Genomic DNA, 25,341 nt, shown 5'->3' on the forward strand with positions numbered 1-25,341 from the left:
TTTAAAGGTGGACATTCATAAAAAATTGTTTAGTTTACCAATTATTTTCCTAAAACAATTAAGTTTTAAAAAAGGTTATACAGGGAGTCCTCGCGTTACATACACCTGACTTACATACAACTCACACTTAAAAACAGAGGCTATTACAGTAACATACTGTTGTTAGCTTGGCCTTTATTAGCAATTAGCTTTACTAAACCATCTGCCATAATCCCCTCTGGTGTGTGTTGGCTACTGCAGAGCAGAGCTCCCTCTGCCTAAAGATAGGGTTTGTCAATTGTCTTAAACCAGGAGTGTCCAAACTTTTTGCAACGAGGGCCAGATTTGGTGAGGTGAAAATGTGTGGGGGCCGACCATTCAGCCCGACATTCTTTGAACCATTAAGATTAAATTACAGGAATCGAGTAATCGTAGCAGTAATATTTGGGCACATTAGTGAAATGATCTGCCACTTGGTCTATACTGCTGCCTGTGTGCTGAAGGTGTTAGCAATAGACACTTACTGGAACATAGTGACGACATACTTCTTTAGTTTACTGTACTGGCACATCAGTACGTCTATTGACACCTTCAGCCCTAAAGAAGTATGCGAGAGCGGCGCGTCACTATGTGCCAGTATGTGCCTATTGTTAACACCTTCATGATGGTGTAAATTTGAAAACGGCCCACGGGCCGTACTTTGGAAATGCCTGTTTTAAACACTGATACCCAGCCCATGTCCCACACAAACCTCACCACTCCCCATAAGTCCCACCCACTTGATAGACCTCAAATGGAATCTTTCATCTCAAGGCCCCCCTGCTACAGGACCCCTGACTCTGGAGTATACCCTATACTGCCCCTGATTGGGATGCACTAGTTAGTTACTGCAACATGGCTGTCCACCTCACATAAGCTACCTACTAAACACCTGATCTGTTGGTCTCCTGTATGCCACTAAGAAATAGTATAGTCGTGGTTGTAGTCTCGTACAGGTAAACCTGCAGTGTATACCTCAGATGCAGGGCCGGACTGGGAGAAAAAAGCAGCCCTGCCAAAAAAAAAAAAAAATCAATGCAGCCCACTTCAGGTATGGGATTGGTTATCTGGAAACCCATTATCCAGAAAGCTCCAAATTACAGAAAGGCCATCTCCCATAGACTCCATTATAATCAAACAATCCAAATGTTTAAAATTGATTTCATTTTTTCTAATAAAACAGAACCTTTATTTAACGTTTACATGGTTTTCTAGTAGACTAAGTATCCGGAAAACCCCAGGTCTCGAGCATTCTTAATAACAGGTCCCATACATGTATTCATGTGTGACATTGGCGACCAAGCTCCCCACCCACACAATGAGAATGATGAGAATGTCAGGGGACAGCATCTCGGCAGCAATGCCTCCTCGGCTCATTTCTCTTACAGGATTCCAAGCTCACAGGCTATCTACTCCATTAAACACCTGTCTCAACCAATGAATTTTTAGGACACAGCAGGCCAGTTCAGCCAGGATGTGAGGGTCGGATGCACTGCATGTGAGTTTTGAAAGTACTGTGCTTACAACTATTTCTGTTGGGAGTCACAATGGATGCCACATGTGCCAGTCTGTTCAGTTTACTGTAAATTATTTCAAAGTTATGGGATGAGGAGAGTGGGGCAGTTGCATTTGTGGGGGCTGCATAATATTCGACATGGATTCATTAGTAAAGAGAAAAACACAGAATGTTAAGATATGGTTTAATTTATAACTACTTATAGTAATCACTTGTCTTTTTTTTCTTTTAAATGCACATACTGTAAGTATTGGTGCAACCTATGGGTTTTCCCTATTAATAACATTGGCATTAAGCAACAGGTTGCAGTCTGGCCAGAAGAAAATATTTCCTTGTACAGGAATGACCGCAAAGGAAAACTCATGAAAATAGTTTTGAATTCAAACATTTCCTGGGGCAATTTAAAAAATGTACAGTTTTGAAAGGGACTTTCATTTCGAATTTATGGGAGTTTTTAAAAATTCGATCTTTGATAAATGTGCCTCTAAGAGTTACACCCAGTGGACTAAATGAAGAACTTATATTTACAGCCTTTTTGTTAATACTGTAGACATTTGGTTAATAAATGTTTATTTTTATATAGGCTTAGAGCCTAGCTGAGGCACTGCAGTAGTGCTTTGTTTATCTTTGGCTACTTCTATTACTCCTAATGACCTGAATACAAACGTTAAGAACACTTATGAATTTGTCTACAGATCCGGGATTGAATATTATTATGGTATTTCAGCTGCATCCCTGAATGGCCTTGGAACTTGTACTCATCATTAGTGTGCTGCTTGCCAGTAAAAGACTACAGCCCCCATAATGCTTTGCAAGCTTACATTTGCACTCCAATGGCCGCTGTGAATTTTACAGTGCCTATTAAATGTATTCACTCCCTTGGAAGTTTGTTTTATTGGCATAAACCATTTGACACAGATCAACAGTGAAAACACATATGAATTGTTGCATAAGTATATTTCCCTATATTTAATATGGCTGGCACAGCTAAATTGTCAACGGTGCAGCCAATTCTTTTCCAAAGTCATAAAATTAGTTACATGGAGAATAACTATGTAATCAATTGGGTTTTAAGTGATTTCCTGCTGTATGTTGTATGCGGTGGAATTCTGTCTATAGAGTAATGGAGAATATGACCTATTTTCCTTTAGAATACAGTCTTTGGCATTTCACCTGAGCTTGACAGGCAGTCTAAAGGCAGTTGGTTAACATGATATTGTTTAAATAATTAATGTATCACTAATGGAAAAAATACGGAGTGTAGAAACACTAGTATATCTTTTGTTGTGATGTCTAAGTTCTCTGCAAAACCCACCTGCTGCTTGTGCCTTCCTATACTTTTATTCAATTTTCTACCCTATTATTAACATTGGCATCAAGCATCATTTTTACCAGCCAGGCCAGTGAACTTGTGCTGTAATAATAGGTAACGCTTACCCCCCTCCTTTACAACTTCACCTAGAATTAAATACAGTTAAAAAAACTCTCTGTATCAATGACACAAGCAGCCTGTATTTCTGTTTTCAATAAAACCAGAAGTAGATTCAGAGGAGAACTGTAAACTTCTAAGCTTTTTATCAGTGTCTGCAGTTTAAATATATTCACAGGAACTTTTCACCCGGGCAGCCCTTCCCAAAACGGGGAGTAAACTTTACCTATTATTACAGTTACAGGTGCTTTCATGTAGAATTCCCCATACCATAACTGACGAAACACCCAAGCAGTTCCTTAATAGTATTCTCAGAATCACCAATCACATAATACTGGGGTCACAATAATCACGAAAGTCCATAAGCATACACCTAATCAGTGAATTGACATGTCTGCATTTATTTGGCTGCTGGTATCACAATTACAATGCTAATGATATTTATAGGAAAATGTTTAGAGTGAATCCCATGGGAGTGGAGGATAAACCTCAAGGAGTTCTCAAGTCATCAACCCACCTAAAAGTTCTTTGTGATCAAATAAGGGCTGTGATAGACTAATTGATAGTTTATGTGGAATGCTAGCCATATTAAGCTCTATTTGGAGCAAACCTGTATCCGAATGCCACCAAAACTTGCCTTTAAGCCCAGAATTTAGAAATAGGTATTTTTAGGCCACTGTGAACAACAGCAATGGGGTGGCCATCATTGCTCTATATTGCTCTAGATTTTATTCCCCCACTATATTCAGAGGTGGTCATAGATGGGCCCATAGGACAAATTGATGGATACTGTAAGAGCACAACATGGTAAATACATTTATGAAGGAAGTGCAGTTGTGGCTGCAGTAGGTAACTATAAATACTGGCCCATCAGAATGCAACATTTGTATATAATGACTTCTATCAAAGAGTAATAACAAATCAGTATTTGTGGATTACTTGATAGTTCTGGGTGTAGACCCACTTCATCATCTATAGCAGGGGTCCCCAACCTTTTGAACCCGTGAGCAACATTCTGAAGTAAAAGGAGTTGGGGAGCAACACTAGCATGAAAAATGTTTCTGGACTGCCAAATAAGTGCTGTGATTGGCCATTAATATCCCCTATGTGGATTGTCAACCTACAGTGAGGCTGTTTGGCAGTGCACCTGGTTTTTATACAACCAAAACTTGCTCCCAACCCTGGAATTCAAAAATAATCACCTACTTTGAGGCCACTGAGAGTGACATCCAAGAGGTTGGAGAGCAACATGTTGCTCATGAGCTACTGGTTGGGGATCACTGATCTATAGCAATGTTTGGCCCAGGAAATCAGTAGACTGATGGAAACAGGCAGGGCTGCCAAAATGTTGGTACTGCACGCTTGTATTTGTGTGTTTACATAGTTCCAAAGTTTCTGATGGCAGCCAAGTTTAGGGTCTAGAGCAGGGCTATCCAACTGGTAGAAAGCAACTCCCCCCCCTTGTGTGGCCCCCCACATGAAAGTCTCCCTGCTGTCACTTATTACCATGTGTAAGAAGCCGGCGGGAAGGCAGTTCTGGGAGATTAGTCGCCCGAAGAAGAGGCGATTTGTTGCCGGGCAACTAAATCTCCCGATTTTCCTTGTGAGGCAACTTCGGTCAACATTGGAAAACTAATCACTCCGAGTGTCATCCCGCCAGCGATTTCGATTCTAGCCGGCGGGAAGGTAGTCGCCCCAAAGAAGAGGTGATGCCGGGCGACTATTCTCGCTGAATCTCCAGTGTCTCTGCCCTTACAATTCATGCATAAGATTTTGGGATGCTACTGAGAAATATATCAACCAGAAGCTCAGAAACCCCAGGTTACAAAATGAAACTAAATCAGAACCGAAAACTACATTTTAGAAACATAGTAAATCATATAAAACAGATACCATTATGCGTGGTACTGGTATATTGTTTAAAATCAGTTTTCCTTGGTAGGCATAATGTTTAGCATTTGTGGTGTTTGTTCAACCTGAGCCAGGGTGCTATCCGTATGGAAATTAGACTGTTTTGAGGAACATATATGCGCTATTTAGAAAATACTAAAGTTAAGTTGAAGTGCCTTTTTTGTTTAACTCGGCAAAAGACAGCAGCAGCCACCACCAAGTGAGGAAAGTCTTGTGCGCGGGTGGGGCATAGCTGAGGCGGAAGCACAGACCTCTGGGACACACCTCTTTTGGCTGTCACAATCGCTGCTCGACAGGAAGGAGAAAGTGTTACTGGAAGGCGAATTTTGCTAAAACAATCCCAGTCCGTCACAGGGTTCCGGAAGGAGCAGGGAAGCGGTACGGACATTTGGACAGTCAATCTTTTCTACAGTGAAAAGGTGGAAGCTCGATCGGAGACACCAGGCCCGGTTTATTTTGGCGGGAAGCCAGATCGGAGCGAGAGGAGCCGGCGAAGCTGATCGACTACCCGGAGTCGCGACTTCAGGTGGGTGGTTTGACCCTTAAACACTACAGAGGGCATTAAATGGTCCGGCCCATCAAATAAACCAGCTCGGAATAAATGCAGCGTGTGGTTTGTTCTTCTGCAGAGCTGCGACTCTTTAGGGCTATTCCACACGGGGAGATAGCGACGCGTTTGCGGTCGCGGCGACAAAGCGCCGCGACAGTCGCCGCGACCGGCGCAGGCGACAGTTTTGTATGGGCGCCTATGTAAAAACGCCTGTGCTAACCACACGAGGCGATGCGCTTTTCAACAGTCGCCTGAAAATGCCTCGCCAGGCTTTTTCAGGCGACTGTTGAAAAGCGCATCGCCTCGTGTGGTTAGCACAGGCGTTTTTACATAGGCGCCCATACAAAACTGTCGCCTGCGCCGGTCGCGGCAACTGTCGCGGCGCTTTGTCGCCGCGACCGCAAACGCGTCGCTATCTCCCCGTGTGGACTAGCCCTTATACGCTGAGCACAGAGCGGAGTTCAGTTGTACCACACACCGACGTGATGCATTGAAGGGGCTGAGTTACTTCTCCTTTACAACCATCAGGGGCGTGTGATGATTTCACACCTTCAGACATACTCGCCTGGAGTTGAAGGGGTGGTTCACCTTTAAGTTAATTTTAGAATGTTATAGAATGGCCAAATATTTCTATTCAGTCCCTCTCCTATTCATATTCCAGTCTCTTATTCATATGAATGCATGGTTGCTAGGGTAATTTGGACCTTAGCAACCAGATTGCTGACATTACAAACTGGAGAGCTGCTGAATAAAAAAAGCTAAAACCCAAAAAAACACATGTTAAAAAAAGACCAATTGCAAAATGTCTCTGAATATCACTCTCTACATCTTACTAAATGTTAGCTCAGGTGAACAGTCACTTTAAATATGTTTTGGGGTGACTACATTCTTCACTACTTTTTTTGTCACAAAGTGTAATCCAGTTTTCCAAAGCTTCTTACAGCGGCATAACTAGATGTTACTGGGCCCCACAGCAAAATAGTTTGAGGGGCCCCAAACTCTCCAGAGGTTGTCCTGTTTTACCAATATATATTGAATTAATCATTAATTAGGGCTTCATGGGGCCCCTTATACTTACTGGGTCCCCCTGCAGCCGCAGGGTCTGCTTCCTCTGTAGTTACACCCCTGGCTTCTCATATCCAATGACTAAAGCTCCCCATAGACGCAACGATTCTTCTTTGGTGAACGACCGATTTCAGTGCAGTCCGACCAATCCGTCAATTATCGTGCGGTTAGTGGGAATCGAACGATTGTACATCTTACGATTTTTCGGCCGACATCTGTCAGAAAATTGATCGGCCAGGTTTAAAAATCTTTATCGGTCCCAGTACAATCTATCTATGTTTGCAGGGACAAGCAGGCAGCTACCCTGAAATGGTCTTTTTAGTTGATGGACATATCGTACATTTAAACGATCATTTCGAGATAATCGTTGTCTCACGATAACGATTGGATCTTTTAAAAATCTTTACATCTATGGTCATCTTAACTGTAGAAAATGGGGCCAAGAAGTGGGTGCCTTGGCATCAGAGTTCAGGCATGTAGAACCCTTGGGGGCAGATTTATCAAGGGTCGAAGTGAATTCGAGGGAATTTTTGCAGAAAAAAAAATTCGAAATTCGAAGTAATTTTTTGAATACTTCGACCATCGAATAGGATACTACGACTTCGAATTCGATTAGAATAAAATCGTTCGAATATTCGACCATTCGATAATCAAAGTACGGTCTCTTTAACAAAACTTTGACTTCAATACTTCGCCAAATTAAACCTGCCGAAGTGCTATGTTAGCCGATGGGGACCTTTCAGAGCAGTTTTCTACGTTTTTTGAAGTCGAAGAAAAATCGATCGATGGATGAAATCCTTCGAATTGTTCGATTCGAAGGATTTCATTGTTCGATCGAACGATTTTACTTCGACCACAAAACGGTCAAATTTGGTGAAAAAAAAACTTCGATTTCAAAGTAAAGCCATTCGATGGTCGAATTTCAAGGTATTTATCACTTCGAAATTCGACCCTTGATAAATCTGGAGTCAGGAACCACACACAGGCCAGTGCCCACATTTTAAGGCTAACCTTTTCTGTGTGATTTAGACTTAGCACAGTAGTAACTTGGCGGTCATGATCGAATTCAGTTGTTGAGTCAATATGTTTTTACTGGTGAAGTCACAGCGGCACCAGTTTGTGCACATGAAATGTGTATGAGCTGCTGTTTATGCTATCTAACCCTTTGCTAGTGGGGGCTCAGTATTGGGTCCACTTTTATTTAACTTGTTCATTAATGACTTAGGGGAGGGTATTGTAAGTAGTGTATCAGTGTTTGCAGATGACACAAAATTATCCAGCCCAATTAATTCCATCCAGGATGTGGCATCCTTGCAACATGATCTTGACAAACTGGCAATCTGGGCAGCTAAGTGGGAAATGAGATTCAATGTTGATAAATGTAAAGTCATGCATCTGGGATGTAAAAATATCCAAGCCACTTATACCCTTAATGGGACTGCACAAGGCAAATCCAATATGGAAAAGGACCTTGGAGTCCTTGTAGATGATAAACTTGGCTGTAGCAAGCAATGCCAGTCAGCAGCATTAAGGGCAAATAAGGTCTTGAGCTGTATTAAAAGGGGCATAGAGTCAAGGGAGGAGGGGGTCATTCTTCCTCTGTATAGAGCACTTGTAAGGTCCCATCTAGAATATGCCGTACAGTTTTGGTCTCCATCACTCAAACAGGACATTATTGTATTAGAGAGGGTACAGAGAAGGGCAACTAAGCTGGTAAAAGGTATTGAAAATCTTCTTAGCTATGAGGAAAGACTGGCCAAATTGGAGATGTTCACGCTGGAGAAGAGGCGCTTAAGGGGTGATATGATGACTATGTATAAATATATAAGGGGATCATATAACAATCTCTCTAATGCTTTATTTACCAGTAGGTCTTTAGAGGTGAAAAGAGGTCACCCATTCCGATTAGAAGAAAAGAGGTTCCGCCTAAATATTCGGAAGGGGTTTTTTACAGTGAGAGCTGTGAAGATGTGGAATTCTCTCCCTGAATCAGTTGTACAGGCTGATACATTAGATAGCTTTAAGAAGGGGTTGGATGGCTTTTTAGCAAGTGAGGGAATACAGGGTTATGGGAAATAGCTCATAGTCCAAGTTGATCCAGGGACTAGTCCGATTGCCATTTTGGAGTCAGGAAGGAATTTTTCCCCCTCTAAGGCAAATTGGAGAGGCTTCAGATGGGTTTTTTGCCTTCCTCTGGATCAACTGGCAGATAGGTAGTTAATAAACAAAAAAAAAACAAAAAAAAAAAGGTTGAACTCGATGGACATGTGTCTTTTTTCAACCTTACTTACTATGTTACTATGTTGCTATGTAGTGCCATTGTGTGAGAATAAATAGTTACCTTATTTCAGTTTAACTGTAATTGTACAGTGAGCTACTTTTTATTACCGTAGTCCTCGTTCTGTTCAGGCCTCTCCTATTCATATTCCAGTCTCTTATTCAAATCAATTCATAGTTGCTAGTGTAATTTGGACCCTAGCAACCACTGATGAAATAGCAAACTGGAGACTTGCTAAATAACTTAAAAAACCACAAATAATAAAAAATGAAAATCAATTGCAAATTGACTCAAAATATCACTCTATAGATCATACTAAAAGTTAATGTAAAGGTGAACAACCCCTTTAAGTGAACTTGGAACTGACTGACAAACTGATGTTTTTTTTAATGTTTTTGACCCCCCAAACTACTTGAAAGATGCAGAGTTAAAACAATATTGCCAAGTGGTTCATTTATTGGTTTTGCAAATATGTTTGCCAGGAAATGGGCAAATTTTGAGTGTTTTAAGTCCTTGTGTTCTCTCCGATTATTTGAGTATCTTATGCTTTAAGTTTTGATCAATGGCCTGTTCCACTGGCACTCTGTTTGGCTGTGGCACCCTTATTCAGAAATCCAGAAAGCTCTGAATTACAGGAAGTCCATCTCCCATAGATTATATTTTAATCAAATAATTTGAATTTTAAATAATGATTTCCTTTTGTTCTGTAAATACAGTATAATACATAATAATACAGTACCTTGTACTTGATCCCAACTAAGATAATTAAACATTAAATAAACCCAATAGGATTGTTTCGACTCCAATGAAGAATAAATGATTTTTTAATAGACTTAAAATGGCGTTCCATGTTACAGAAAGTCCTTTTATCGATAAAAATCGATCTGAAAGACAGGTCCCATACCTGTACGTGTATATCCAACATAATCCATTGGCGGGCACTGAACAGTGGAGTCCTGCCTTATAATACAACTTCATTGTTGTGATCTGATCATTGGGCCAATGGTTTACAGGCTTTTGGAGCAAGGACATGCAGCTGCCCGATCAATATGTGGCCAGTTTGTGGCCAGAAATTCGTTGGAGAAGCCTGTCAGTGGGTCCCTGTGCACATGCCAGTAAGCTGCTGACTTGTTCCGTCTGCAACCTGTGCATGGCCACTTTTACACATAAATGTAAACAGTCTCTGTATATCTTCTATTGATATAAGCACTATACAACTTTACAATGCTAATTAGATTTGCCCTGTTCTGACACTTAGGCTTCCGAATGCAACAATATTAATGCCTCATATCCTGTTGACTATTTCCTGCTTGACTTCCACTTTTTCTATATACTGTTTATTGTCTAACCTCCATGGTACCATTACTTTGTCTATTGACCTGCCGTTATTTTCCAGAGTGAGGGTAAAAATCAAGTCATCATCTGAATGTTTCTGTTGTTAGCAGCAGAAACATAAAATTTAATGACATCAGATCTGATGTCCCCTCAGGTCTTATGTTCTGAAGAACAACATGGGTGGAGGGAAACACAAAGGGGAATTTGAATGGAATTTACCAGGGTGTGTGCTGGTGAGAGGGGGATTTACAGTTTTTATATATATTAAAGGAGAAGGAATGTCGTTTAGCACTTGGGGGTGCCAAATGTTAGGCACTCCCAAATGAATCTATATACTTACCTGAAACCCCAGGCCAGTGCTACTATGAGCAGAAAACTGCACCGGCCCGGGTTATTCCAGGGAGCACCACGGAGCAATCTTTTTCCAGCGTCTTCTTTCTTCGCGTGGCTGCGCATGCGCATTAGAGTGAAAAGCCGAACTTTAACTAATAAGTCGGCTTTTTCTTTCTACTGCACATGCATCTGCCCTGTGAAATTTGAAGAAAGAAGAAGCCGGAAGAGGAGCGATCCGTGGTGCTCGCTGGAATAACGGGCCTGTGCAGTTTTCTGCTGATAGGAGCAGCGGCCCGGGGTTTCAGGTAAGTAAATACATTCACTTTGGGGTGCCTAACATTTGGCACCCCCAAGTGCTAAACGACTTTCCTTCTTCTTTAAAATGATAGCATATCGTTAAGTAAAATATTTTCTCTTAACCAAGAAAAAAAGCCTTGCTTGTTTATTTATAATTGGGTTTCTACTGTATCTTTAGGATAAAGACAAAAAGGGAGATTTTGGCCATTTGTGCACATTTGAAGCCTATTTCAGTGAAATAAATCTCAAAAGAGTGTTTTCCCTCCAGCCATTGGTGGAGAAAATGCCAGCACGTTTTACTTCTCTTTTTCCCAGCTTTCCTGGCATCTGTATATTATTGTCCATGCATGTGCAGTAGAAGAGTCTGGCAATTTTTACTTTACTGCTCATGTGCTTTTGCAAATAGCCAAACACTCGGGATTTAAAGGCAGGTAAAATGCAGATAATGTACTTTCTTTTCACAGACTGGAATAGGCTTTAAAAAATGAATGGAACTTCTGCTTTTATTAGGGCCAGTGAAAAGTATTACAGGCACTTTTAGATGAATTTTTTCCTTTAGCTGTAAGCAGGTGCTGCATGGCAGTCAAAACACCCAGCGTCTCCAAATATTAGCTTACAGATACAGGAGAAACGATTATAAGGTTATAAGGTTAAATACAAAGTATTACATTAAAATTGTTAGGGCAAGATATAGATTGTTTAAAGTGTAGAGACCGCTGGCAAAGGCAGTAGGATGATGTGTGGGTATCCCATGGGACCTATAATCATGGCTTAACCAGAGGAATCCTAGTGAGATGGGTCAGTCTTCTGAAAGTCTGGCTCCTTTATATCTCTTTGAGAAACAACAACATAGATCTCACTGACCGTTTAAAACAACTACTTATACAGGTAGTCTCCGGGTTACATTAAGATAGAGTCTGTAGGTTTGTTCTTAAGCTGAATTTGAATTTAAGTTGAAATATATACATTTACTTATTAAATGCAACCTAGACAGACGTCTGTCTTAACATAGTATTTATTTTTACTTTTCTGTTCTCTGCAGTAGACAGCACACACAAGGGGATTGGGGCAGTTGGTTTATTAAAGCTAAATGCTAATAAAAGTCAAGCTAACCATAATATGTTACTGTAATAGCCTGTATAAGCCCCCATACACGGGCCAATAAAAGCTGCCGACAGACCAAGTTTGCAGCTTATCGGCCGTGTGTAGAGCCCCCTGACAGGCGTTCCCGATTGATATCTGCCTGAAATTTGGCCAAATGCCAATCGGCAGGTTAGAAAATCCCGTCGGAAACTCGGCCGCACCTTTTCGTTGAAGCGATCCGACTGCCCGTTTGGCCTCCATTCTGATCAGGCCCTAAGGCCCACGATCGGATCAGCCCGATATCGCCCACTTCAATGTGGGCATATCGGGGGAAGGTCTGCTCGTTTGGCGACAACGACAAACGAGTGGATCTCTAAGTCTATGGCCAGCTTAAGTGTGAGTTTCATGTAAGTCGAGTGTATGTAACTCGAGGACTCCCTGTATTTGGTTTACTGCATTGCATAGTTCTCAGAAAATACAACTTTGATCTCATTGATCTGGTCTTAATGACAGCCTTTTAGTTTCTACTTTTGAATTTCCAAATATTCCTATAACTTAATTAGGGAGTACTACTTCCTTCTCATCCCCTCCCCCCACTCCCTATGGATCTCAAATATTTTATGTTGAAAAAAACTTCATGATGAAGGAAGTGGTGAATATGACACACAGTTTATATGACATGCTACAGACGCTGAAGTGGTTAAGTATGACAGACGAACATAACTACATTTGGAAATTATATACCTCCGTCATTGCTTCCCTTCAACTGTATTGCACTTAACTGCTAGGTTAAGAAACCAAGCAGGTCAGGCAATTCATATATATATTATTATTTAATTAACTTTAAATATTGAACCTTTTGCTTAATGTTCTATATACAGGGACATGTCCAGATGCTGGTCTTATATTTAAAATACAGCATAACTTAAAGGATAACTAAACCCCCTGCGATGTTAAGTCCCCACTGGCCCCTCTCCGTTGGCCCCTCCTCCCTGCCTCCCCTCTGCACAGTCTTACCCCAGAATTCTGTCCCCTTTTGTAATAGTGACTGCACATGCAGAGTGAGCGCAGCGGAGCTCACGGCCACCACCTTCTTCGGTAATCTATGTGAAATGAGCGGTGTAATGGTGCATGCGCAGTTGGAGCAATCTTCCTATTCGCGACAACTGCGCATGCGCCGAAAGAGACAGAAATTGCCGAAGGGGAGGAAGAAGACACGAAGATTACTGAAGAGAAGAAGATGGCGCCCGTGAGCTCCGCTGATCTCACTCTGCATGTGTGGGGTTTAGTTTTCCTTTAAATGGTTTGGTTGGGTTTTGTTTAAAAAATGAATTTATAAGATAATGTTGTCAGAGGTTTCCTCAATGGTATCTGCTGGGCAGTATCACTTTAAACCAAGCTCACAGACCCTGAATGCCAGGGATCAGCACATGATTGCTCCCCAGCTGTCCTAGTTCTGCCTGTTTACTGTGAATGGAAATAACTGTCTGGAAAACAGAGTTTTCATTATTGTCAATTTAGAGCTATTTATATTTAGCACTGTTTTTAATCTCTTCCTTATTTTGTAACACCCCAGTGGCTACAAGGTACAAAGAAGTGTAATCATTTGGTTGGGTAAGTGAACCCTAAAAGCACCAGTCACCTGAAATTGCTTCCCCTGTTGATGTTGCAGCCTAAGGGCTCTTACATATGGCTGTTTTTATGCGCTCCCCTGCGTTGCTCTTTCTTCCGTTCAGCTGTAGGGGAGCGCAGGAGTAGACGCACTCAATTATTGTGAAGGGGGCTGTATTCAAACAGACGCATGTAAGCGGCAAACGCAGGTGAAATTCAACATGTTGCGTCCCACCTGCATTTTGCCGCCTATATGCGTCTGTGTGGGTACAGCCCCCTTCACAATAATTGAGTGTGTCTACTCCTGCTCTCCCCTGCGGCTGAACGGAAGAAAGAGCAACGCAGGGGAGCGCAGGAAAAAAAAGGCTGTGTATAAAGCTGGCCATAGACACAAAGATCGGACTTTCCCATCTCCCGACCTGCCACTAACCATTCTGATCAAATAAAGTACAAACAAACAGATCAGCCGATGTTCTGTCCCTGACAGCAATCGTACTGAAGTTATGTCCGACAAAAGATAGTGACAGTCTCCCTCTGAGAATCGTACGATCGGCAATACATTCATTAGAAAGATTGGGGTTTAGTTTTGTATCTTCTATGTGTGAATTGGAATGAACATAGTAATTAATATGTCAATTCTTTATCTTGCAATAAACAAACATAAAGGCTTTATTTCAAATAACATTTGGGCGGTCCAATCTCATTTCCTCTTTACTTTTACAATTTGCTGAAGTGATACTGGGGAAAGAACAGACTTATCATTGGGGTTTTTTTGGCAAGAAACATTAAAAATTAAGTGTATGCACACACATTTATAGCATACAGCCAAGACTACAAAACTAAAATAGATATAGGTTAACTTTTACAATGTTATAGAATGGACAATTCTAAGCAACTTTATAATTGGTCTTTATTATAAATTTTTTTGTAGTTTATAAATTATTCCCCTTCTTCCTCTAACTCTTTCCAGCTTTCAAATAGGGGGTCACTGACCCATCTAACAACAAATGCTCTGTAAGGCTACTAATTTGTTATTGCAACTTTTTATTACTCCTTTCTATTCAGGCGTCTCCTATTCATATTCTAATGTGTTAATAAAATCAAATCAATGCATGTTTGCTAGGGTAATTTGGACCCTACCAACCAGACTGCCGAAATTGCAAACTGGAGAGCTGCTGAATAAAAAGCTAAATAACTCAAAAACCACAAATAATAAAAAATGGAGACCAATTGCAAAATATGTAATAATATCACATCATACTAAAAGTTAGTTTAAAAGTGAACAACCCCTTTAATATCCCTGTAAGCATATCCCATGCTTTTAAATCTTTTTGAAGATTAAATAATTAAAGGCAAAATATTGTCAGACGTCATTGCTTGGTATTGCCTATACTGACTGACTATGCTGTGAAATATCCTTCATAAAGTTGTCAGGAATCTTGAATGATGATTTTGGGGAACTGATAAACGTTTATATTTAAGGAACATTCTATTTGTAATTAAAGGGTGCTGTCACCCCAGATCAAAATATTAATGCTTTTTTTTTTAAACAGAAGAAAACTGTGATCAAAACAGTTTCAAGCCATGTTTTATATCTGCATGGGTACAAAAAGCCTTTGCAGTAACTTTTACTGGCTGCTATAAATGTAATACGTTTTATCTAACCTGCTTCATGACATGTTTCTTTTACAGGAACCCATCATTCCTTGTGCTTACATCTTAATCTGCCTTTGTACCAGTGCTAGAAGTCAGGGGAGTGATTTGTTACTATGTCTAATCCCCTTAAGCAAGTCTTCAACAAGGACAGAACCTTCCGCCCCAAACGAAAGTTTGAACCAGGTACTCAACGTTTTGAACTGCATAAGAAGGCTCAGGCATCCCTAAATGCTGGACTTGATCTGAAGTTGGCTGTTCAGCTCCCACACGGGGAGGACCTAAATGACTGGGTAGCCGTGAACGCTGTGGATTTCTTTAACCGCATCAACTTAATATATGGTACCATCAGTGACAGCTGCACTGAGCAGTCTTGCCCTGTTATGTCTGGTGGTCCAAAATATGAATACCGTTGGCAAGATGATAACCGCTATCGAAAGCCCACTGCTCTTTCTGCTCCAAAGTACATGAATTTACTTATGGACTGGATAGAAGTTCAGATAAACAACGAGGGAATATTTCCTACAAATGTTGGTGAGTTCCATATACTGTATAATCCTAAATTCATTAATGCTACCACAACTACAGATAATGCAAATAGTTTTCCTTAAATTAACATTTCAGTGTAAAAATAAAAACTGGGTAAATAGTCTGTGCAAAATAAAAAAAGTTTCTAATATAGTTAGTTAGCCAAAAATGTAATGTATAAAGGCTGGAGTGAGCTGTTGTCTAACAGAACACTACTTCATACTTTGCAGCTAAGTTAGTCAGCGACTATAAGGGGGGGGCCACATGGGACATAACTGTTCAGTGAGTTTGTAATTGATCCTCAGCATTCAGCTCAGATTTAAAAGCAACAGTTATGACCCATGTGCCCCCTCAGGTCATTGATTGGTTATTAACTGGTAACCAATCAGTGGAAACCAAGAGAGCTGAAAAGCAGGAAGTTGGATTCAGGCTATTATGTTACACATCCAGTCACTCCAGCCTTTATACATTACATTTTTGCCCAACTATATTGAAAAGATTTTTTATTTTGCAGTCTATCCATTAACCCAGGGGTTGTTCACTTTTCAACACTTTTTTAGTTCAGCTGGTTTCAGATAGATCACCAGAAATAAAGACTTTTTCCAATTACTTTCTATTTTCTATGTGTGGCTGTGTTTCTAATATTGAAGTGTAAAGTGTCATTTTCCACATTCTAAAGCAGCTCTGGGAAAGGGGGGTCGCCGACCCTGTAAACTGTTCTAAATTGATACATTTAGTTGATACCTTTCTTATCTTTGTCCCTGCTGAGCAGAATCACTGGGTTTCATTAAAGGCAGCTGTTTTTTTTTTTTTTATTATTATTTCTGGGGAACAATCTGAAAACAATTTAACTGAAAAAGTGTTTGGAAGATGAACAACCCCTTTAGGTCTGCCCTGTCTCTACTTGTACAGAGGTCTGAAGATAGTCCATTAAATTTTAAAATATTTACCCATATGCAGAATTTTATCACAGGTCTCTGTTTAATAATGTATATGTTCGAAAAATATTACATTTACACATGTCTAACCTTAACTTCTTTTCTTCTGATCTATCTTTATGTAATAGGTACTCCATTTCCAAAGAATTTTTTTCAGGTCGTGAAAAAAATCCTTTCCAGGCTTTTTCGGGTATTTGTACATGTGTATATACATCACTTTGAGAGGATCATCCATGTGGGAGCAGAAGCTCATGTCAACACTTGCTACAAACACTTTTATTACTTTGTAACCGAATTTAATTTGATAGACAACAAGGAACTTGAACCACTGGTGAGTCAGGATCTTTAGCTGTATTCTGTTCTATGATCTTAAACTGTAGAGAAACCTAAATTAAGTATGTGATCATCATTTATTTACTAGAGAATACCACTTTATAGCTGTTAAATACTATTTAGTTTTCTGCAAATTGCATAAAAAACATGAAAACCTATGTCACACAAGACACATTTTGTGCAAGGGGTGGTTCAGCTTTAAGTTAACTTTTAGTATGTTATAGAAAGGCTAATTCTAAGCAACATTTTAATTGGCCTTCATTTTTCTTTTTTTTATAGTTTTTACATTATTTGCTGCCTTTTTCCATCTTTCAAATGCTCATTTAAGGCTACAAATTTATACTTGTTAATTACCTTTTATTACTCATCTCTCTATTCAGGCCCTCTCCTATGCAAATGCAAGTCCCTTATTCAAATCAGTGCATGGTTGCTAAGTTAATTTGGACCCTAGCAACCAGATTGGTGAAATTGCAAACTGGATAGCTGCTGAATAAAAAGCGAAATGACCACAAGTAATAATAAATGAAAATCAAATTCAGAGTGTCTCAGAATATCACTCTCTACTAAAAGTAGGGATGCACCGAATCCAGGATTCGGTTCGGGATTTGCCCAGGATTCAGCCTTTTTCAGAATCCTTCTGTCCGGCCGAACTGAATCCTAATTTGCAGTTTGCTGTTGAATCCTTTTGTTACTGTGTGCAACTGATTTCTCCAGTTTCAGACCAACTAGAAGATAGGGGCTACTATTTTTGGAGGAAAAAAGGCTAAAGCAATACCAGTCTATTTGTCTGTTTACATAAAAAGGCAACAACTATTATATTATGAAATAAGGATACTAATGGAAAGTGTTTCTGCATAATAAGATAGGTGCTCATAGAACCAATAGGAAGGAAGCATATACTAAGGACTTCTTTTTTTTTTTTTGTTCAGGTAAGTTTATTGAAAATTTTCAAAGTCAAACAACATTGTGATCATCAACTTGGAATGCATATACATATTGTTCACAAGAAATCAAGTCAGACTGTTAGTACAGAGAAGAGGGATACATAAAAAACTACACACTTAGGTAATTCAAAAGCATTAGCGACCTCCTGCATCCCGCCTCGCTAGAGCACAGCTATACCCCGAGGAGACTTCCTCAGCCATTTTCAAACCAACAACCTTGGCGAGGGGGGAATTTTTCTAGCCAGGGGTCCCAGATTTTATGAAACTTGTCCTGGCGGCCCTTACGCGTAGCTAAGAGATATTCAGTGTTAGCCAGGCTAGCCATTGCCGCCACCCATTGGTCCACCCCTGGGGGTAACGCCTGTTTCCAGTTCAGGGTGATCAACCTTCGCAATTGGAAAAGAGCTTTGGAAAGGAATTCTGACATGTGGGAATCAACCCCCATCCCTACCTGGATATTTAGTAGGCATATCATTGGATCCTTCAGAGTGTCACACCCTGCCAGTTCTCCTAGAATCTCCAGGGCCTTGTCCCAGTATGTACGCAGAGCCGGGCAGCTCCAGAGAGTATGCATTAAGTCCCCAACCCCTTGGGCACACCTAAGGCACTGAGATGAAGTGTTGGGGTAGATTTTGCTTAATCTGCTTCTTGTGAAGTAGGCCCTATGTAACAAGTATAACTGCAGCAATTGGTGCCTAGGAATAAATGAGACCCTCCTGGGGGCACTAAGGGCTTCTTCCCACTGGGTGTCAGTAAGAGCACCGAGGTCGCTTTCCCAACGATCCCTGCACCTTAACTGGGTGCTCTTAGATCTGCAATCCACCATGAGTCTATACACTTTGGAAATCATACCCTGTGGTTTGTCCGTGTCTAGCAACGAAATGAGCGGATGTGCATTGAGAGCAGTCGGTCTACCTTTAAGCCACTCCATCAGTTTACCCCTAAGTCTCATGTAGAACAGCCAGTGCGAGGACGGGACGTTCCACTTATTTCTTAGCTCCAGAAAGGTAAGAGGGCCCCTACAACCCCAAACATCAGTTAAGGTGCCAATCCCTATATCTATCCATAATCTGGGGGGTATGAGATCCGCCACTCCACCCAGTTTAGAGTTGTGCCAGAGAGGAGTAGAAGGGTCAATTTGAGTAAACCCCGTAGTTTGGTTGATTCTGGCAAACACCCACTTGACAGTCCCCAGAACCGGGTTGATCTTCGCACTGTTCGGACCTGTGGGGGCCACTAAAAGGGCTCGCACGGGGGATACCCCTAGGGGGATTAGAGTATGACATACCTTACTCAAGGCCGAACAAGGGCCAGTTGGTTTGAGAGCTGACAGATGTGAGATCTGTAAAGCAAGGTATAGGGTCTGAAAATCAGGCAGAGCCATCCCTCCCGCTTGAACCGGCCTCTGCAGCGTTCTCATACTAAGCCGACTCCTGCCGTTCCCCCAAATGAATTTTCTCATTTTCGTGTCTAGTTTGGTGAAGATACTAAGGGGGAGAGGCAGTGGGGCATGCCACAGTGCATACATTAGCTTGGGTTGAATAAACATTTTGATCAGGCGAATTCTGCCAACTGGGCCTAAAGGTAGGGCCTCCCATGCATTCAGCTTCCCATCCACCCAGGCTAAAAGAGGGATGACATTCAGTTCACAGTAGCTTGATAACGGTAGTGCAATTTCCACCCCTAAGTACGTAAACCTATCCGATATCTGAAGGGGACAGTTGGTGAAATCCTCACCAGCTGATGGGGGGGTCCACCAAGAATAGTGTGGATTTTGAGGGATTTACTTTCAACCCTGAGACTCTCCCAAATCTCTCAGTCAGTTTAATAAGCTCTGCTAAGGACTGTCCTCTGTCCCCGAGGTACACCAAGGTGTCATCCGCATATAGCTGAATCTTATCTTCACCGGCCCCTGAGACCCAACCTGTCATACTTGCATTTTGTCTGACCGCCGCAGCAAATGGTTCAATAGCTATAGCAAACAGGAGCGGGGACAGCGGACAGCCCTGTCTGGTGCCTCTAGTCAATGCAAAAGGAGTAGTCAACGCAGCGCCCACCCGCAATGCAGTTATTGGTTTAGCATATAACAGTCGAACAAGATTTATGTAGCGGTCCCCAAATCCCAGAAGTTTCAGCACGTTCCACAAATACCCCCACTCCACAGTATCAAAGGCCTTGGCGACATCTAATGCCGCCACTGCCCGACCACCACTGTTGGGGTGCTCCATAGTGAGGTTAACCAATAATCTGCGGATGTTCATGGCCGTTGTCTTGCCTGGCATAAACCCCAATTGATCATCCGGTATCAAGAGGTGAATTACTTTTTTCAACCTATTCGCTATGATTTTAGCTAGTATTTTTGCGTCAGCTGTCAGGAGGGAGATTGGCCTATAGGATTCCGGTAGGGTTGGATCTTTACCCGGCTTAGTTAATAGAATTACCGCGGCTTCATACATAGACGGAGGCAGTGCTTTCTCCTCTAAGGCTTTTTCATACACCCTAAGTAGAAAAGGTGCTAGCGTTTTGGAATGGCATTTATAGAGTTCGACTGGGAGGCCGTCGGCCCCCGCAGCTTTTCCAGTAGGGAAAGAGTCGATTGCTTCTTGGACCTCAATTAAAGTCAATTTGGAATCTAGATATTCGCTATACTGGGGGTCAAGGCAGGGCAGTCGGAGCGAGCCAAGAAAAGAATCCACTTCTGGGAAATCCGCTGGGGTTAAAGTGGAGGTGTATAGCCTTGAGTAAAAATCCCTAAGAATACATTGTATTTCTAAAGGATCCGAGGTTGGCGTACCAGTGGCATCTTTTAGGAGCGTGATGGCAGGGGGGGTGGAGTGTTCCCTAGATAGGTGTGCTAACAGTCTGCCAGCCCTTTCCCCATGCTCCAGGATGTTAAGTTTTGAGAACAGGTGTTGGTGTTTGGCTTTCTCCGTAAGATATGTAGCAAGTGCATCCTGAGCCAACTGCAAGTCCCTGAACCCTTGCGTATCCGGAGCCCTGGTTACATGAAGTTCCAATCTAGAGACTTCCCCTTCCAGCTGTCGCTGTCTAAACGCGAACTGGGTCTTATAGGCATTAATTTCCGAGTTGAAAAATTTTCTTAGGTGGTCTTTTAGAGTCTCCCAGGCTACAAGCTGGTCTATGGGGACATCCAATGCCTCAGTTAGGTCTGTAATTATTTCCTCAACTCTATCATGGGTCTGGAGGATATTTAACCAGACCGGATTGAGTGACCACCTGGGAGTATTCTGATGGGATTCAATTCTAAGCACTAATTCCAAGGGGGCATGATCGGAGATGCCTCTCGGGAGATATCTAATGCTTTTCACCAAGGGGAGAGCCCTACTGTTTACAAAGGCATGGTCAATCCGAGAGAGGGCCAAGTGAGAGGTGGAGAAACAGGAATAGTGCCTTACCCCTGGGTGATAGTGCCTCCATGCCTCCTCTAAGCCCGCCCCCCCCCCGTTATGGCTAATAAGTTATGATATGGTGACGTGTTGGGCTTTCCATCCCTCCTTAGCCTGTCCAACAAGGGGTCTAAGACAGCATTATAATCCCCCATCGCCACAACCGCTGCATGCGGAAATTGAGCTACAAACTGTATTAGTTGTACCACACATTCATCAGAATATGGGGGAGGGACATATATAGAAGCAAACACGACTTCCTGAGCTTGGAGAAAACCGTGCACAAACAAAAATCTGCCTAATTTGTCAGTTTTTATTGTTTCAAATCGAAATGGCACCGACTTGTGGATTAGGAGCGCCACCCCCGAGGAATGGGTAGAGTAAGGGGCATGGTACATCCAACCAACCCAGGGGCGCTTAAGGGCCAATGACTTTACACCTACCAGGTGAGTTTCTTGCAGAAATATAACCTTGGCGCCTGACCTTTTAAGGTAATCCAGAACCAGCCTGCGCTTAATACACTCGTTCAGACCTCGCACATTCCAACTAATGCACATCAAAGACATTTGTACGAGTTACCATAGTATACAACAGAGATAGCACACCTTGAGCAAATATAATGACATACCTGAACCTTATGCTGGGAACATAGCCGAAGCTACACAACATACCCCATTTCCAAACCACCCTCCCCTCCCCTTCTGCCCCTACCCCCAACTTGTGGCAGAATTTAACCCAAACAAGCATAGTTGCTTAGGAGCGTGAACTCACGCTAGGCCAGACTAGGCCGTGAACTGGCAAATACACTTCACCCAAATATTGGTGAAAAACACTTTCGATCCAAAGTTAGCGCCACACCGTCACGGTCTCCAAAGGCGAACCGCACCAGTGTTGCAAAATATGTGTTCGGAGGCAACACCTAGGGCAAAAAAAAAAAAAAAAATCTTACCGTCCCCATCAATGTCCATGCTTGTGGTAGTCAAGATCGTATAAATGTGAGGATGGAACGGGCCAGCCGGCGTCACCGGAGCTCAAGGTGGCAAGGCACAGGCCCGATAGACCCTGAAGGACGTAGGACATTTTAATAAAAAATAATAAAATGTAGGCCCGTGAGACAACCAGGGAAACAAAAACAACGTAAGTGGAAGGGAGAACTCCCCAACCACAGCATAACAGTACTCACGGGGCACAAACCAGGTGCCGGGTCATGTCGGGAGGATGGAGATGGAGCCTGATCCTACCAGGCCTGTGCGTTTTCAAGCTCGGGGCTGCTGGGTATCTAGCCAGGCACTCAGCTCTGTAGGCGAGGTGAAGAAACGGGTCTGACCTTCCGCGATGACTCGTAGCCTGGCGGGATACAACATCGCATATTGCAGATTTAGGTCACGTAGCCTCCGCTTCCCATCCATAAACTTAGCTCTTTGACGCTGGACCTCCGCAGAGAAGTCGCCAAAGACCAAAATCCGAGCATCTTGAAAGTTGAGGGCGTCCCGCTTCCTTGCCATCGACAGCACACCGTCGCGATCCCTGGCGTTGAGGAGGCGCGCGATCAAAGGGCGTGGTGGGGCCCCCGGTATCGGAGCTCTGGTGGGGATCCTGTGGGCCCTCTCGATGGCAAACATCGTGGAGAAGTTGTTCCGCCCAAATTGATCTGTAAGCCAGGCTTCTAGAAAGGTCTCTGGGGAGTTACCTTCTGCCTTTTCAGGAAAGCCAATAAAGCGAAGGTTGTTACGCCTCAATCTGTTCTCCAAGTCATCCGACTTGGAGGTGCATGCGACCATCGCTTGATGTAGGTGCTGAATACGATCAGGCAGGGGATGACATAAGTCCTCCACGGAGCTCACCCTTTGCTCCAAGGCCGCCGTCCGCTCCCGCACTTTTTGCAGATCAAGCTTAATAATAGAAAGGTCAACCTTGATTTCCTCCGTCTTAGAGCAGATAAGGCTGTTGCTGGATTCCTTTGCTGCTCTGATTTCAGCCAGTAAGTCAGCTAGGGTCAGTTCATGCGGGTTTCCCTCATCTTGGCTCTGGCCCTCCCTTGGATCCTGCCCAGGAGACTGCTCTCCAGCGCCATTTTGATCAGAGGGGTTCTCCCGCGCATATTTTTCAAGCTTCGATGCAGCCTCCGAGGCTCTCTTTGCTGCCCGGTTTTGCCCCATCAGTGTTCTCTGGGGTAGTCCTGCTATCGGGGTTGCCTCTGCCGCCGTGATTCTGCCGTTCAATCAGGATATAATCAGGGATAATGTGACCGATCAACGGAGCTGCGCCAATACACGTCTGTTCACATGCCGCACCAAGCCACGCCCCCATATACTAAGGACTTCTACAAGTCAACTGGAAAGGGGGCAAATTGCTTTCCTCTTGTCTGACATGTCAACACACTACATCTCTTGTGACTGTATTTTATAAAGACTTTTAGAGGAAAACCATTCATATAAGACGTTTAAGAGCTGAGGAGTAAGAATAGATGTTTTACTTAGATCCTGCTTGGGGCATTTTCAGGTGAGAGGAAAGATTGAGTGGTTGGTAAGTGAACCAAATTCCTTCAGATCACTCGTATGGTAGCTTTAGGGCAATCAAACATGAGGAGATTTGTAACCCATGTTAAAAAACTTGCTACCAAGGGTGAAAAAGCCTTGCCCTTCACTATAATGAAATCACTGCAAGTAAATGACATTACTTGTGTCAATTAAACTGAACCGCCGCAAGTAATACAATTTACTTGCAGCAATTCTGATATTAGCAAAGGGACAGGCATTTTTGGGGTGATGTGTTGCCTGCAGTAGCACATTTTTAACACAAGTGACAAATCTCCTTGTGTCATTGTCCTTAATGTAATACCTCCACATTCCAAAAGAAGATGAAATGTGTGTAAGTACAAGATATATCTGAAAACCTTGTTGATAATGTATAAAGCCTACAACTACTGTACATTGTATCATTATTTGGATACTTTGAATTTAATCGGCAATGTATAAAGACCAAAAAAATGTATTGCAGTTTGAGGTCTGACAGTTCTAGGTATTTCAACTTCAAGTTGAAGGTGATCCTTTAAATAAAAATAAAACATGCACTGATATATTTTCAGCTATCCACGTCTAGTCTTATAAGTACCAAATGATGACCTTTAACTGATGCTAATATAAACATTTTTTTCTGTTCTCAACAGAAGGAAATGACTTTACGGATGTGCCACTGACAAAGGACTTATTCTTGGTTTTATGTTTCCATATCCTGCTGATGCCTGTGGAGCCTGTCACATTACTGATGTATATGTACTTCTCTGCCAGCAGAGAGGTCACCCAGGAGTATGGACTCGTTCCCTTTTGATAATACATAGATTTCTGAATGTGATTTATTTTTTAAATCTATTTTTTAAATAGCTGGCATTTCATACAATCTGTCATATTTCAGGACAACTCTTTTCTATTGGCTATATGTCAATTTCTATGCATAGATCTATGTTTGTAGCATTTCATGCTAAGTTGTGTTGTACAGGGGGTATCACAGTGAGGTTCCTAACACATTCCTGATCCTTTACTTTTATTCCACTGTGTTGTGTGTCACAACATTGTCACTGATTTAGATATCAAGAAAGCATCTGGTCCTTTGAAGACCAAACATTTCTCTTGCGCTGCAAGTTTATTGTCTCTAGGAACCAGGCATATGAAATATATGCATATGCTGCTATTTGTTCATTATTCGTGCCTTATATATTTCCAAGGAGAGAATACTTTTGTATATAATGCACTGAATACACATGCAAAATGTTTGATTTCATTTTGCACCATATCTGCATAACAGGCTAAACTGATCGATAACAGCATTGCCTTACACAATATTAGTGGACTGTTCCCAGCTGTAGTTTAGAGTAAAGGTGGCCATACACGGATAGATCCGCTCGTTTGGCGATGTCGCCAAACGAGCGGATCTCCCTCCGATATGCCCACCTTGAGGTGGGCAATATCGGGCTGATCCGATCGTGGGCCCTAGGGCCCAACGATCGGATCCTAGCGTTCACCAAACGGGCGGTCGGATCGCGGGACCGCATCAACGAACAGATGCGGCCGCGATCCGACGGGATTTTTAATCCCATCCGATCGAGATCTGGC

General features: G+C 42.2%; 1 protein-coding gene across 1 annotated transcript; it reads left to right on the forward strand.

The window, feature by feature from the left end:
* Positions 1–4,941: 4,941 nt before the first annotated feature.
* mob3a.S (MOB kinase activator 3A S homeolog) lies at positions 4,942–25,105 on the forward strand. The gene is made up of 4 exons (XM_018243644.2): positions 4,942–5,400; positions 15,119–15,613; positions 16,674–16,876; positions 24,399–25,105. Exons 2-4 carry the CDS (start codon positions 15,196–15,198, stop codon positions 24,426–24,428), a joined length of 651 nt encoding a protein of 216 aa, XP_018099133.1. The 5' UTR covers positions 4,942–5,400; positions 15,119–15,195; the 3' UTR covers positions 24,429–25,105.
* Positions 25,106–25,341: the final 236 nt, after the last annotated feature.

The sequence above is a fragment of the Xenopus laevis genome, chromosome 1S (assembly GCF_017654675.1).
Source record: "Xenopus laevis strain J_2021 chromosome 1S, Xenopus_laevis_v10.1, whole genome shotgun sequence".
In the NCBI taxonomy this organism is placed as follows: Eukaryota; Metazoa; Chordata; class Amphibia; order Anura; family Pipidae; genus Xenopus; species Xenopus laevis.

Excerpts from the sequence above, each read along its gene's own strand:
- mob3a.S (XM_018243644.2), top strand. The coding sequence starts at position 15,196 with ATGTCTAATCCCCTTAAGCAAGTCTTCAACAAGGACAGAACCTTCCGC. Across the intron at positions 15,614-16,673 it reads AATATTTCCTACAAATGTTG|GTACTCCATTTCCAAAGAAT; the intron begins GTGAGTTCCATA and ends TTTATGTAATAG. Across the intron at positions 16,877-24,398 it reads ACAAGGAACTTGAACCACTG|AAGGAAATGACTTTACGGAT; the intron begins GTGAGTCAGGAT and ends TGTTCTCAACAG.